Source organism: Bombina bombina, chromosome 6, assembly GCF_027579735.1.
Source record: "Bombina bombina isolate aBomBom1 chromosome 6, aBomBom1.pri, whole genome shotgun sequence".
Classification (NCBI taxonomy): domain Eukaryota; kingdom Metazoa; phylum Chordata; class Amphibia; order Anura; family Bombinatoridae; genus Bombina; species Bombina bombina.
In genome coordinates this window covers 334,776,047-334,791,895 of record NC_069504.1, presented here as the reverse complement: position 1 = coordinate 334,791,895, position 15,849 = coordinate 334,776,047, and the positions used below count along the sequence as shown (strand labels likewise).

Here is a 15,849-nt window from a genome sequence, read left to right as displayed (position 1 = left end):
ATTTAGCAGCCTTGTAATTACCAAAAAGCAACTCCAAAGCCATATATGTCTGCTATTTCTGAACAACCATTTGTGCCATAATTGCACAAGCTTTCAGTGAGAAACCTAAAATTGTGAACAATTTTTTTTTTTTTTTAATTTGATCGCATTTGGCGTTGAAATGGTGGCATGAAATATACCAAGATGGGCCTAGATCAATACTTGGGGTTGTCTACTACACTACACTAAAGCTAAAATTAACCCTAGAAGCTCCCTACATGTTCCCTATGTCTGCTATTTCTGAACAAAGGGGATCCCAGAGAAGCATTTACAACCATTTATGCCATAATTGCACAAGTGGTTTGTAAATAATTTCAGTGAGAAACATAAAGTTTGTGAAAAAAGAAGCTCCCTACATGCTCCCTATGTCTGCTATTTCTGACCAAAGGGATCCCAGAGAAGCATTTACAACCATTTATGCCATAATTGCACAAGTGGTTTGTAAATAATTTCAGTGAGAAACATAAAGTTTGTGAAAAAATTTGTGAAAAAGTGAACATTTTTTTTTTATTTGATCGCATTTGGCGGTGAAATGGTGGCATGAAATATACGAAGATGGGCCTAGATCAATACTTTGGGATGTCTTCTAAAAAATATATATATACATGTCAAGGGATATTTAGGAATTCCTGAAATATATCAGTGTCCCAATGTAACTAGCGCTAATTTTGAAAAAAAGTGGTTTGGAAATAGCAAAGTGCTACTTGTACTTATTGCCCTATAACTTGCAAAGAATGTTTAAACATTGGGTATTTCTAAACTCAGGACAAAATTTAGAAACTATTTAGCATGGGTGTTTTTTGGTGGTTGTAGATGTGTAACAGATTTTGGGGGTCAGAGTTAAAAAAAAAAAGTGTGTTTTTTCCATTTTTCCTCATATTTTATAATTTTTTTTATAGTAAATTATAAGATATGATGAAATAATGGTATCTTTAGAAAGTCCATTTAATGGCGAGAAAAACGTTATATATTATGTGTGGGTACAGTAAGAAGAAAATTACAGCTAAACACAAACACAGCAGAAATGGCCTTGTCCTTAAGGGGTTAAACAGATATATACATAATTTTCAGCTCTCTCCCTCTTTTATTATTGTAATTCAAATTGCATTATTTACATCAACCTCATGCAATCTATGTGCCAAGTGACTCCTTATTTGAAAAAGGAGACTTTGAAGTAGGCGATAGATAAATGGATTTCATTTTGGCATGCACCTTTAAAGGGCCATAATAGTAAAAACATTACATGCTCTAATTTGTTACAGAATGTAATTTTAAGACTATTGACACTTCCTTTGCAGGATTAAAACACACAGTAGTCCTGAGCGGATTAGTGCTGTTTATTGGATCAGCAGTGGTTTCTGCTCATGACTAGTAGTGCTCTATGGGTCCCAAGCGTAACTTTTACTGTGTGTTTTACCCCTTTGTGCAGTTTAAACACACAGTAGTGCATGGTCGATAGGCTTAAAATTACATGATTTAACAAATTGGCCTGTAATTTTTCAATTATTATGGCCCTTTAAAGGTATTACAAAGACAATGATCTCAGAAGTATTTATGTTGCAAATAGATTAATATCACAGACATGCAAGTCAGACTTTAATTTAAAGTGATTGTAAAGTTTAAATAATTAGTCCGCCGGTATCCAAAAATAATCTTAAAAACATGGGCACTTTAATTCACTAAACTTTAGAATGACGCTTCTCTTTTAAAATACTTACCTTTGCGTTATGGAAAACAGATTACTGATGATCCGCCCGCATCTCCTACTGTAGTTAGCATATCGATGACTAATACAGCTTTCTCCAATCGTTGCGTGCCCCACAAGCTGGACGCCAAAGGAAGCACGCAAGGATTGAAGGAAACCGGATTCGTCATCAATATGCTAACTACAGTAGGAAATGTGGACGGAGGATCAGCAATCTGTTATCAATAATGCAAAGATAAGTATTTTAAAAAAGAAGTGTCATTGTAAAGTTTAATGAATTAAAGTGCCCCTTTTTTAAGATTATTTTTTAGATACCAGGCACTAATTTATTAAACTTTACATGTACTAAGCAGTCAGCGAGCTACCCGCAAAAAAATTTGCGTCACAACTCGCACACTGATATGTACAAAACCGTCAACTATGTTTAAACCTGCATATTTAAAATTGCGAGCGTATTTATCCGCCAAACCTCGCTACCTCTACATTTTTCACTGTAAATAGACACATTTGACAACCAACTCGCCATAAACGAATGTACTAAAAAATCTATTTTTCTGCTCTCTACATTTTCCGCTCCTACCTCGTTATTTTTGCCTCGCCACCTTTAGGTGGCGGGCAAGGTACAAGATACAAATCTGGTCTAGAAGACAGAATACTGGAAATGTCGCTAATATATTGGTTAGAAGAAGGAGAGTTTGTGTCCCCCGTGTATTCCTTCCACGGGTTGGTTTGCACGGCCTTTCTGACCGAGGGTTCATACAAAGATTCCGGCTTTATCGTGAATCCATATTACACCTGTATCGAGAGATCGAAGATTATTTGGAGCCGATGACGGCTCGTTCACAAGCTATTTCGGGACTATTGAAACTATTGGCTGCATTGCCTTTAATGGCAACAGGCTCTCAAAAATGTATACATTTTATTTATACTTAAGGGTATTAAAAATCACTGTGGATAAACATATAATTACATCAAGTTGTTGCTATTAACGCACTGTAGTCACTATTCAAAAAATTTTGAACAATAATAAAGTTGTTTAGAAAAATTGCACTTTTATAGTAGCCAAATTCTTTTCCCGCGACTACTATGACGTTTCTGACACCTTTGCATGTCACGTGTTAATAATTGGCCATACAATTTACTGAGTACATAAGCTTAGTCGCGGCGAGCAAGGCGTCAAATTTATCTATAATCAGCCACTGCTCGCGGCGGAATAGGCGTGTCTATTTCTGGGTGGATTTTTAGTACATAGTGACAGCGGACACCATTTTGCCCGCGGCGAGTTTATCCGCATCTACAATGTCGGATTAATTGACGGCTTAGTACATGGAGCCCTTAATGTTAGCTTTTATTAGTAACTGTTATTCACAGGTCCTGCAAAACAAAACAAATATATGTATGTTTTTTTCTTTTCTAGTTACAAATCAATGGTTCTTACCAGCTGTACGAGGGGATATTCCACCCGGGTGTGCTGCTCATGGATTTGTCTGCGATGGAACCAGAATCTTGGTCTTTGGAGGAATGGTTGAATACGGAAGATACAGTAACGAACTTTATGAGTTACAGGTACAGTGCTTGTTGTACAACCTTTTGTTCTGTATTGTTTTGAGACCAGCACTAAACTTCTATTAAGCTGCTATGAGCCTACCTAGATTTACTCGCCTGCAATAAATACCTTGGGAGCAAAGCAAATTTGATAATAGATTTTTTTTTTTGCCCTCTCTAAATATAAAAGTTAAATATGGACTTTGAATTTAAATGTAGTCCCTCTTAAAGGGTCATGAAACCTCTGATTATAAAGGAATAATTACTCTTTTTCTAAATACAGGCCTCCTGTACTTCTTCATTTACATGGTAGCCTAATAATAAAGGTGGTCACTTGATGATTTAGGCACAGTGGGTTTATCATAGTAACTAATGGATGTTTGAATAGCTTGTAACATAAGTAGTTTAACAAAACTGATGATGTGCTGTGCTGTATGGTCTGATGGGCACATTTTGGTTGTGCTAATTAACAATTTAGAACATCTCCATTTTCACTATAATGTCCATTTAAAATTGCAGAGCATATAATTTCTCTTGTAAGGTGTATCCAGTCCACGGATCATCCATTACTTGTGGGATATTCTCCTTCCCAACAGTAAGTTGCAAGAGGATCACCCACAGCAGAGCTGCTATATAGCTTCTCCCCTAACTGCCATATCCAGTCATTCTCTTGCAAGCTCTCAACATAGCTGGAGGTAGTAAGAGGAAAGTGGTGTAATATAGTTAGTTTTTTCTTCAATCAAAAGTTTATTGTTTTTAAATGGTACCGGAGTTGTACTATTTTATCTCAGGCAGCATTTAGAAGAAGAATATGCCTGCGTTTTTCTATGATCTTAGCAGAAGTAACTAAGATCCACTGCTGTTCTCACATATGTCTGAGGAGTGAGGTAACTTCAGAGGGAGAATGGGTGCAGGTTATCCTGCAATAAGGTATGTGCAGTTTAAGTTTTTCTAGGGATGGAATTTGCTAGAAAAAAGCTGCTGATACCGGTTTAATGTAAGTTAAGCCTAAATACAGTGATTTAATAGCGACTAGTATCAGGCTTGCTATCAGAGGTATGTATATACACTGATTAATGTGCAATATAAAACGTTTGCTGGCATGTTTAATCGTTTTTATATATGCTTTGGTGATAAAACTTATTGGGGCCTAGTTTTTTCCACATGGCTGGCTTGATTTTTGTCTAGAAACAGTTTCCTGAGGCTTTCCACTGTTGTAATATGAGTGGGAGGGGCCTAGTTAAAATTACAGACAGAGACATTCAGCTTCCCTCAGCAGTCCCCTGCATGCTTTAGGACATCTCTGAAGGGCTCAAAAGGCTTCAAAAGTCATATATTGAGGAAGGTAAAGCCACAGTGAAGCTGTGGCAGTTGTTGTGACGGTTTAAAAAACGTTTTTATTTCAATTTGTTAATCCGTTTTTTGTATTAAGGGGTTAATCATCCATTTGCAAGTGGGTGCAATGCTCTGCTAACTTGTTACATACACTGTAAAAATTTCGTTAGTTTAACTCCCTTTTTTCACTGTTATTTCAAATTTTAGCAAAATTTGTTTCCCTTAAAGGCACAGTAACGTTTTTTATATTGCTTGTTTAACTTGATGTAAAGTGTTTTCCAAGCTTGCTAGTCTCATTGCTAGTCTGTATAAACATGTCTGACATAGAGGAAACTCCTTGTTCATTATGTTTAAAAGCCATGGTGGAACCCCATATGAGAATATGTACTAAATGTATTGATTTCACTTTAAACAATAAAGATCAGCTTTTATCTTTAAAAAATTTATCACCAGAGGATTCTGGCGAGGGGGAAGTTATGCCGACTAACTCTCCCCACGTGTCAGACCCTTTGACTCCCGCTCAAGGGACTCACGCTAAAATGGCGCCAAGTACACATGCAGGACATGGCGGCAATCATGGATAATACCCTGTCAGCGGTATTAGCCAGACTGCCGGAATTCAGAGGAAAGCACGATCTCTCTGGGGTTAGACGTAGTACAGAGCGCGCAGATGCCTTAAGGCCCATGTCTGATACTGCGTCACAATATGCAGAAGCTGAGGAAGGAGAGCTTCAGTCTGTGGGTGACATTTCTGATTCGGGGAAACCTGATTCAGATATTTCTACTTTTAAATTTAAGCTTGAGAACCTCCGTGTATTGCTTGGGGAGGTGTTAGCTGCTCTGAATGACTGTGACACAATTGCAGTACCAGAGAAATTGTGTAGACTGGATAAATACTATGCAGTGCCGGTGTGTACTGATGTTTTTCCAATACCTAAAAGGTTTACAGAAATCATTAATAAGGAGTGGGATAGACCCGGTGTGCCGTTTCCCCCCCCCTCCTATTTTTAGAAAAATGTTTCCAATAGACGCCACCACACGGGACTTATGGCAGACGGTCCCTAAGGTGGAGGGAGCAGTTTCTACTTTAGCAAAGCGTACCACTATCCCTGTCGAGGACAGTTGTGCTTTTTCAGAGTCAATGGATAAAAAATTAGAAGGTTTTTAAAATGTTTATTCAACAAGGTTTTATCCTGCAGCCCCTTGCATGCATTGCGCCTGTCACTGCTGCTGCGGCGTTCTGGTTTGAGTCTCTGGAAGAGGCCTTTCGGACAGCTACTCCATTGACTGAAATACTTGACAAGCTTAGAACACTTCAGCTAGCTAATTCTTTTGTTTCTGATGCCATTGTTCATTTGACTAAACTAACGGCTAAGAATTCTGGATTCGCCATCCAGGCGCGTAGGGCGCTATGGCTTAAATCTTGGTCAGCTGACGTAACTTCAAAGTCTAAATTACTTAACATTCCCTTCAAGGGGCAGACCCTATTCGGGCCTGGTTTGAAGGAAATTATTGTTGACATTACTGGAGGTAAGGGTCATACCCTTCCTCAAGACAGGGCCAAATCAAAGGCCAAACAGTCTAATTTTTGTGCCTTTCGAAACTTCAAGGCAGGTGCAGCATCAACTTCCTCTGCTACAAGACAAGAGGGAACTTTTGCTCAATCCAAGTCGGGCTGGAAACCTAACCAGTCCTGGAACAAAGGCAAGCAGGCCAGAAAGCCTGCTGCTGCCTCTAAGACAGCATGAAGGAACGGCCCCCTATCCGGTAACGGATCTAGTAGGGGGCAGACTTTCTATCTTCGCCCAGGCGTAGGCAAGAGATGTTCAGGATCCCTGGGCGTTGGAGATCATATCTCAGGGATATCTTCTGGACTTCAAAGCTTCCCCCCACAAGGGAGATTTCACCTTTCGAGATTATCTGTAAACCAGATAAAGAATGAGGCATTCTTACGCTGTGTGCAAGACCTCCTAGTTATGGGAGTAATCTGTCCAGTTCCACAGTCGGAACAGAGACAGGGTTTTTATTCAAATCTGTTTGTGGTTCCCAAAAAAGAGGGAACCTTCAGACCCATTTTGCTCAGTGTATGGAAGTAATCGGCTTGATGGTAGCGGCGATGGACATAGTGCCATTTGTGCGACTACATCTCAGACCGCTGCAACTATGCATGCTCAGTCAGTGGAATGGGGATTACACAGATTTGTCCCCTCTGCTAAATCTGGATCAAGAGACCAGAGATTCTCTTCTCTGGTGGCTATCTTGGGTCCATCTGTCCAAAGGTATGACCTTTCGCAGGCCAGATTGGACAATTGTAACAACAGATGCCAGCCTTCTAGGTTGGGGTGCAGTCTGGAATTCCCTGAAGGCTCAGGGATCGTGGACTCAGGAGGAGAAACTCCTCCCAATAAATATTCTGGAGTTAAGAGCAATATTCAATGCTCTTCTAGCTTGGCCTCAGTTAGCAACCCTGAGGTTCATCAGATTTCAGTCGGACAACATCACGACTGTGGCTTACATCAACCATCAAGGGGGAACCAGGAGTTCCCTAGCGATGTTAGAAGTCTCCAAGATAATTCGCTGGGCAGAGACTCACTCTTGCCACCTATCAGCAATCCATATCCCAGGTGTAGAGAACTGGGAGGCGGATTTTCTAAGTCGTCAGACTTTTCATCCGGGGGAGTGGGAACTCCATCCGGAGGTGTTTGCTCAATTGGTTCATCGTTGGGGCAAACCACAACTGGATCTCATGGCGTATCGCCAGAACGCCAAGCTTCCTTGTTACGGATCCAGGTCCAGGGACCCAGAAGCGGCACTGATAGATGCTCTAGTAGCGCCTTGGTTCTTCAACCTGGCTTATGTGTTTCCACCGTTTCCTCTGCTCCCTCGACTGATTGCCAAAATCAAACAGGAGAGAGCATCAGTGATCTTGATAGCGCCTGCGTGGCCACGCAGGACCTGGTATGCAGACCTAGTGGACATGTCATCCTTTCCACCATGGACCCTGCCTCTGAGACAAGACCTTCTACTACAAGGTCCTTTCAATCATCCAAATCTAATTTCTCTGAGACTGACTGCATGGAGATTGAACGCTTGATTTTATCAAAGCGTGGCTTCTCCGAGTCAGTCATTGATACCCTTATACAGGCACGAAAGCCTGTCACCAGGAAAATCTACCATAAGATATGGCGTAAATACCTTTATTGGTGTGAATCCAAGAATTACTCATGGAGTAAGGTTAGGATTCCTAGGATATTGTCCTTTCTCCAAGAGGGTTTGGAAAAAGGATTATCAGCTAGTTCTTTAAAGGGACAGATTTCTGCTCTGTCTATTCTTTTGCACAAGCGTCTGGCAGAAGTTCCAGACGTTCAATCTTTTTGTCAGGCTTTGGTTAGAATTAAGCCTGTGTTTAAACCTGTTGCTCCCCCATGGAGCTTAAACTTGGTTCTTAAAGTTCTTCAAGGGGTTCCGTTTGAACCCCTTCATTCCATTGATATCAAACTTTTATCTTGGAAAGTTCTGTTTTTGATGGCTATTTCCTCGGCTCGGAGAGTCTCTGAGTTATCTGCCTTACAATGTGATTCTCCTTATCTGATTTTCCATTCAGATAAAGTAGTTCTGCGTACAAAACCTGGGTTTTTACCTAAGGTAGTTTCTAACAAGAATATCAATCAAGAGATTGTTGTTCCATCATTGTGTCCTAATCCTTCTTTAAAGAAGGAACGCCTTTTACATAATCTGGACGTGGTCCGTGCTTTAAAGTTTTACTTACAAGCTACTAAAGTTTTTCGCCAAACATCTACACTGTTTGTTGTTTACTCTGGACAGAGGAGAGGTCAAAAAGCTTCGGCAACCTCTCTTTCTTTTTGGCTTCGGAGCGTAATACGCTTAGCCTATGAGACTGCTAGACAGCAGCCCCCTGAAAGGATTACAGCTCATTCTACTAGAGCTGTGGCTTCCACCTGTGCCTTTAAAAATGAGGCTTCTGTTGAACAGATTTGCAAGGCGGCGACTTGGTCTTCGCTTCATACCTTTTCAAAATTTTACAAATTTGATACTTTTGCTTCTTCGGAGGCTATTTTTGGGAGAAAGGTTCTACAGGCAGTGGTTCCTTCCATTTAAGCCTGTCTTGTCCCTCCCTTCATCTGTGTACTTTAGCTTTGGTATTGGTATCCCACAAGTAATGGATGATCCGTGGACTGGATACACCTTACAAGAGAAAACATAATTTAGGCTTACCTGATAAATTTATTTCTCTTGTGGTGTATCCAGTCCACGGCCCGCCCTGTCCTTTTAAGGCAGGTCTAAATTTTAATTTAAACTACAGTCACCACTGCACCCTATGGTTTCTCCTTTCTCGGCTTGTTTCGGTCGAATGACTGGATATGGCAGTGAGGGGAGGAGCTATATAGCAGCTCTGCTGTGGGTGATCCTCTTGCAACTTCCTGTTGGGAAGGAGAATATCCCACAAGTAATGGATGATCCGTGGACTGGATACACCACAAGAGAAATAAATTTATCAGGTAAGCATAAATTATGTTTTTATCACTAGCAACTCTGAAAATATTTACTTCCACAATTTGTTTAAACGCATAGTTAAAGTACTGCTGATCTCTAACAGAAACTATGGAAGTCACACAACCCAGCTGTGTGATTGCTGCTGATTGGGATCAAAGACAGATTTCTCTAAGGACCAACAGTTCTTTTTGGCTCCTGAGCTGTACTTCTCTTTGTGTTTAACCCAATTTTTCCTCCCTTGATGCAGATGAAAATAGTTTGAAAGCTGGCAAAATAAATATGAAATTATATTGCAAAGTTATTTTAAATAGTAAACATTTTATGGTGTATTCAGTTGTGGGTTTAATATAACTATAATGCTGTACATAGCCACATAAAAGTAATATAACACTCTCCTGTCTTCTACAAAATGAGCTTTGTAAATGAGAACTATAGTAGATATGAAGCCTAGCTAATCTGATTCAACACACATAGCCCTGCTCTGCAGACAAACAAAAAGTATAATGTGAAAGACAAATATGCAGGGGGGAGTCTTAAAGAGAAAGATAAAAGGGAAATGGGTGACATAGATAGAGAAGGAGTAAAATAAAAATATGGGAATATAAGAAACAAGAGACGGTAAGCACCTAGGGATTATTATCAGTTATTTGTAGAGCGCTAAACAGACTCTGTAGTGCTATAAACATAGGCGGAATACGAGGTAACATTTATAGGGATCAAATGGGTAGAGGGCCCTGCCGAGAGTTGCACTGTTGTAGTCAGCTCTTATGAAGGTGATCTGCAAGCAGCTGGGCTTATAGGCTTCCAAGTCTGGGGGTTCAAGGGGATAGCAAAGGAGGAGAAGAACTGGGGTTAGGATAGTAATGTAAAAGCAGTTTTAAACCCCAAAAATGTAATTCATAATATAACATAAAATTTAAACCAACTTTTCAATTTACCTTTATTATCACATTTGCTTCATTATCTTGTTATCCTTTGCTGAAGGAACAACATTGCACTACTGGCAGCTCGCTGAACACATCTGGTTATCCAATCACAAAAGTGTGCAGGCACCAATTAGCAGCTAGCTCCCACTAGTGTAGGATATGTGCGTATTCATTTTCTACAACGGAAACCAAGAGAACAATGCACATTTTAAAAATAGAAGTAAATTTAAAATGACATGCTCTATCTGAATCATGCAAGTTTATTTTGACTTTCCTATCCCTATAATTACCGTGGCTAGCCTTGTCTACTTAGTAACAAGTCCTGATTGTCTCCACCAAATATGACAAATGGTGGGTGAAGTTTAGCTTTTGATAAACTATTGCTTCAACAAAGTATTTATTTGTTCTTACATTTTTTACACTTGGCTGATATTTTGTTCTATAGCAAGACATCACAATTTATTGCTCCTTTAAAGGGACAGTAAAGTCAAATTTAAACTTTCATGATTCAGATAGAGCAAGCAATATTAAGCAATTTACTTCTGTTACCTAATTTGCTTCATTCTTTTGGTATCCATTAATTTTTACTTTACTGTTCCTTTAACGGGACATTATACATTTGATTTTCCTTTGCATGAATGTTTTGTAGATGATCCATTTATATAGCCTCTACAGCTTTTTTTTTTAATTATTTTTTTTATAGTTTTGCTTATTTTTAAATAACATTGTGCTGATTTTCAGACTCCTAACCAAGCCCCAAAGTTTTAGGAGAATTTTGATGTATACCTACTTCAGCTTGCTCCTGTTTGTGTAAAGAGTCTTTTCACGAGTGTCTGAATATTTTCCCAGTTTCAGTGGGTGTTCTAACTAATTTTTTTATCAGCTAAACTGGGAGCTTCAAAGTAAGTTTTAAAACGGTTTTATACTGGATTTTTATATCAGTATCTGTGCATATTATTCTTTATAGTAGTGTCTATTACATGCAGTTATATGAAAATTGGTGTATACTGTCCCTTTAAGTATGGTAAGTAGTTCCGATTCTGCAACATTCTTCACAATGATTAGTTAGATCAGTGAACAGGTTCCTTTACATGTGTCCCTAAGTGGTCTCAGCTATGGAGACTATGAACACAGATAACAACTTTAACATGTTCAAATATTAGGTCTGTTAATCTTACAGAATGGGGTACCACAGAAAAAAGAATACCGGGGGATTAAAAGTCTTTAAAGGGATCTGTAAAAGGGACACTGTACCATCATTTTTTTCTCCTTAAAAAGACATGAAACACAAACTTTTTTCTTCCATGAGTCAGAGCACAACTTTCCAATTTACTTCTGTCATCTCATTTGTTTTGTTTTTATTGGTATCCTTTGTTGATAATTATACTTAGGTAGGCTTATGAGCTGCTGATTGGCAGCTGCACATATATGCTTCATTTTATTGGTTCACCCTATGTGTTCAGCTAGCTCCCAGAAGTGCATTGCTGCTTCTTCAACATAAGCATACCAAGAAGATAAAGCAAATTAGATAATAGAAGTAAATTGGAATGTTGTTTAAAATTCTGTTCTCTATCTGAATCACAAAAGAAAATAATTGGGTTTCATGTCCCTTTTAAAGTTAATCCAATAAATTTTTATAGCAGCTGCAAAGTATTAACTTATATGTAAACTGCTCTTTTAGGTTTATTTGAATGAGCTTTATTTTGCTAATTGAAACGACCACATATTGTTCTCAATATAATGCCTATTCAAAAAGGCTGAGTCCACTTCTTATCACTCTCTATAAACTAAGGCAAATTTTTAGGTACTGACATTTATTATATGGGTGGAGGAATCAATGAGCAAAACTATCTGTATCTAATACATTTATTACTATGCAGCTGGTTTAACAAGTCTTTGGGAAAAGATTAAGGGATAGATTACAAGTTGCGCGTTTGTTTTAGTGCAATATTAGTGAATAGAGAATATTGTGGGCGTTAATTTGCAAGTGTATTACAAGTTGAAAGTAAACACTTTTGCTCAAGCGCAATTGAATTTATCGCGTGTTGAGTTCGCATGACTGAAGACCTCACGTAACAGGGTTAGGGATAAAATAAAAGTTGCACAAAACACAACATAAATACATTAAAATATTCTGTGATACTCATATAAACACCATCTGATTAAAAAATATTCACATACATATTCATATATACAGTATATATATTTTTATAAAGGGTTTAAATATGTATGTCCATGTATTTGACTGATATATACAGTATCTCACAAAAGTGAGTACACCCCTCACATTTTTGTAAATATTTTATTATTTATTTTCATGTGAAAACACTGATGAAATGACACTTTGCTACAATGTAAAGTAGTGAGTGTACAGCCTGTATAACAGTGTTAATTTGCTTTCCCCTTAAAATAACTCGACACACAGCCATTAATGTATAAACCGTTGGCAACAAAAGTGAGTACACCCCTAAGTGGAAATTGGGCCCAAAGTGTCAATATTTTGTGTGGCCACCATTATTTTCCAGCACTGCCTTAAACCTCTTGGGCATGGAGTTCACCAGAGCTTCACAGGTTGCCACTGGAGTCTTCTTTCACTCCTCCATGACGACATCACAGAGCTGGTGGATGTTAGAGACTTTGCACTCCCCCACCTTACGTTTGAGGATGCCCCACAGTTGCTCAATAGGGTTTAGGTCTGGAGACATGCTTGGCCAGTCCATCACCTTTACCCTCAGCTTCTTTAGCAAGGCAGTGGTCGTCTTGGAGGTATGTTTGAGGTCGTTATCATGTTGGAATACTGCCCTGCAGCCCAGTCTCCGAAGGGAGGGGATCATGCTCTGCTTCAGTATGTCACAGTACATGTTGGCATTCATGGTTCCCTCAATGAACTGTAGCTCCCCAGTGCCGGCAGCACTCATGCAGGTCCAGACCATGACACTCCCACCACCATGCTTGACTTTAGGCAAGACACACTTGTCTTTGTACTCCTCACCTGGTTGCCGCCACACACGCTTGACACCATCTGAACCAAATAAGTTTATCTTGGTCTCATCGGACCACAGGACATGGTTCCAGTAATCCATGTCCTTAGTCTGCTTGTCTTCAGCAAACTGTTTGCGGGCTTTCTTGTGCATCATCTTTAGAAGAGGCTTCCTTCTGGGATGACAGCCATGCAGACCAATTTGATGCAGTGTGCAGCGTATGGTCTGAGCAATGACCCCTTCAACCTCTTCAGCAATGCTGGCAGCCCTCATACGTCTATTTCCTAAAGACAACCTCTGGATATGATGCTGAGCATGTGCACTAAACTTCTTTGGTCGACCATGGTGAGGCCTGTTCTGAGTGGAACCTGTCTTGTGAAACCGCTGTATGGTCTTGCCCACCGTGCTGAAGCTCAGTTTCAGGGTCCTGGCAATCTTCTTATAGCCTATGCCATCTTTATGTAGAGCAACAATTCTTTTTTTTCAGATCCTCAGAGAGTTCTTTGCCATGAGGTGCCATGTTAAACTTCCAGTGACCAGCATGAGAGAGTGTGAGAGCGATAACACCAAATTTAACACACCTGCTCCTCATTCACACCTGAGACCTTGTAACACCAACGAGTCGCATGAGACCAGGAAGGGAAAATGGCTAATTGGGCCCAATTTGGACATTTCTTTTAGGGGTGTACTCACTTTTGTTGCCAACGGTTTAGACATTAATGGCTGTGTGTTGAGTTATTTTGAGGGGACAGCAAATTTACGTTGTTATACAGGCTGTACACTCACTACTTTACATTGTAGCAAAGTGTCATTTCTTCAGTGTTGTCACATGAAAAGATATAATATTTACAAAAATGTGAGGGGTGTACTCACTTTTGTGAGATACTCTGTGTGTGTGTGTATGTGTGTATATATATATATATATATATATATATACTGCAACTAATGATTATTTTCATAATCAATTACTCGGCCGATTATTTTTTCGATTAACCGACTGGTCGGAAAAAAAATCGATATTTTATTCCTGTATTAAAAATAAAATCTGCACGAGTGTTACAAATATAAAACTACAGACTAAAACTTTACATAAACACAACTGTTTGTCCAATTTTTAAGCAGCAGAAAACATTTTTATAATTAAGCAAAACAAAACCACAAACTTTTTGAAAAGACTACCACTTTTAATAACATTCTGTTATTCATTCTTTCAGTAACTTTGCATTGAAATGTAAACATGTGCACATGTTCTTGGCTGAGGCTGGCTCTCTTTTTTGCAAGCTATTTTGCCTAGAGCAGTGGAGGTGCTCAGATGGTGTTGAGGTGCCTGAGATGCAAAAGTAAGGGACTTCATCGTAACATAAATATATCTTTAACCAGTTAATAACCAGCTATAAGGTTAGGGAAAAATATCTAGTCTGCTCTTAAAATAACTAATATATACTTATAGTGGTTGAATCTGGTACAAATCACAATTTATTATTAAAAACTAGTACTAAAGCCGGTGTACACGGGCCATTTTTTGCAGTACAGTGGTCCCACCCCTTGCTCTCTCCCCTCTCTCTTTTGCTTTCTCTCCCCCCTCTCCTTTGCGCTCTCTCTCCTCTCTTTTGCACTCTCTCTCCCCTCTTTTGCTCTCTCTCTCTCCTCTTTGGCTCTCTCCCCCTTTCTTTTGCTCTCCCCCCCCCCTCTTTGGCTCCCCCCCCCCCCCAATTTGGCTCTCTCCCCCCCGCTTTGGCTCTCTTCCCCCTCTTTTGCTCTCTCTCCATTTTGGCTCTCTTTCGTCTTTGGCTCTCTCTCTCACTCCTCTTTGGCCCCCCCCCCCTTTGGCTCTCTCCCCCCTCTCCTGCTCCCTCTTTGGCTCTGTCTTAATTGAAAGCCTTTGCCTTTCTGGCCACGCCCCCATCGCGGCACCCCGTCCCGGCCACGCCCCACCACAGCGACATCCGCCCGGCCACGCCGTTTGCTGAGCCAGACCACGCCCTTTGCCACGCCCCACCACGCCCGGCCACGTCCCCATTGCGACGCTCCCGTCGGCCACGCTCCCTGACACTCCGCTTCAGCCTTGCTCTGTGCTGAGTGCTGAGTGTCAGGATCCAAACGGCCAGGTATGTTTGTCACGTGCAGTCTCTACTGCGCATGACTGCATCTGACAAACATACTTGGCCATTTATTATATAGGATAAAAAAAAAATACAAGCTTGGCACTATATCATGCAAAGTATACTTCCAAATCACCTTATTTTAATATAAATAATCCAAATGATGACTCCTATTTCTGGGTTGCACAGAAGCCAGGAGTAGTTGTAAACTTAAAAACATAATTTATGTAAAAACTTACCTGATAAATTCATTTCTTTCATGTTGGCAAGAGTCCATGAGCTAGTTACGTATGGGATATACAATCCTACCAGGAGGGGCAAAGTTTTCAAAAACGTCAAAATGCCTATAAATACACCCCTCACCACACCCACAATTCAGTTTAACGAATAGCCAAGAAGTGGGGTGATAAAGAAAGGAGTAAAAAGCATCAACAAAGGAATTTGGAAATAATTGTGCTTTATACAAAAAATCATAACCACCACAAAAAGGATGGGCCTCATGGACTCATGCCAATATGAAAGAAATGAGTTTATAAGGTAAGTTCTTACATAAATTATGTTTTCTTTCATGTAATTGGCAAGAGTCCATGAGCTAGTAACATATGGGATAGCAATACCCAAGATGTGGAACTCCATGCAAGAGTCACTAGAGAGGGAGGGATAAAAATAAAAAAAAACATTTTTCGCTGAAAAAAATAATC

General features: G+C 39.7%; 1 protein-coding gene across 1 annotated transcript in view; it reads left to right on the top strand.

Annotated features, from left to right (window-relative positions):
* The window catches only part of HCFC2 (host cell factor C2), a 268,454-nt gene that overhangs the window by 16,483 nt on the left and 236,122 nt on the right, over nt 1–15,849 (top strand). The window contains exon 2 of the mRNA XM_053716965.1: nt 3,162–3,310. Within this exon, the coding sequence (XP_053572940.1) occupies nt 3,162–3,310 (149 nt within the window). The remainder of the gene's footprint in view (nt 1–3,161; nt 3,311–15,849) is intronic.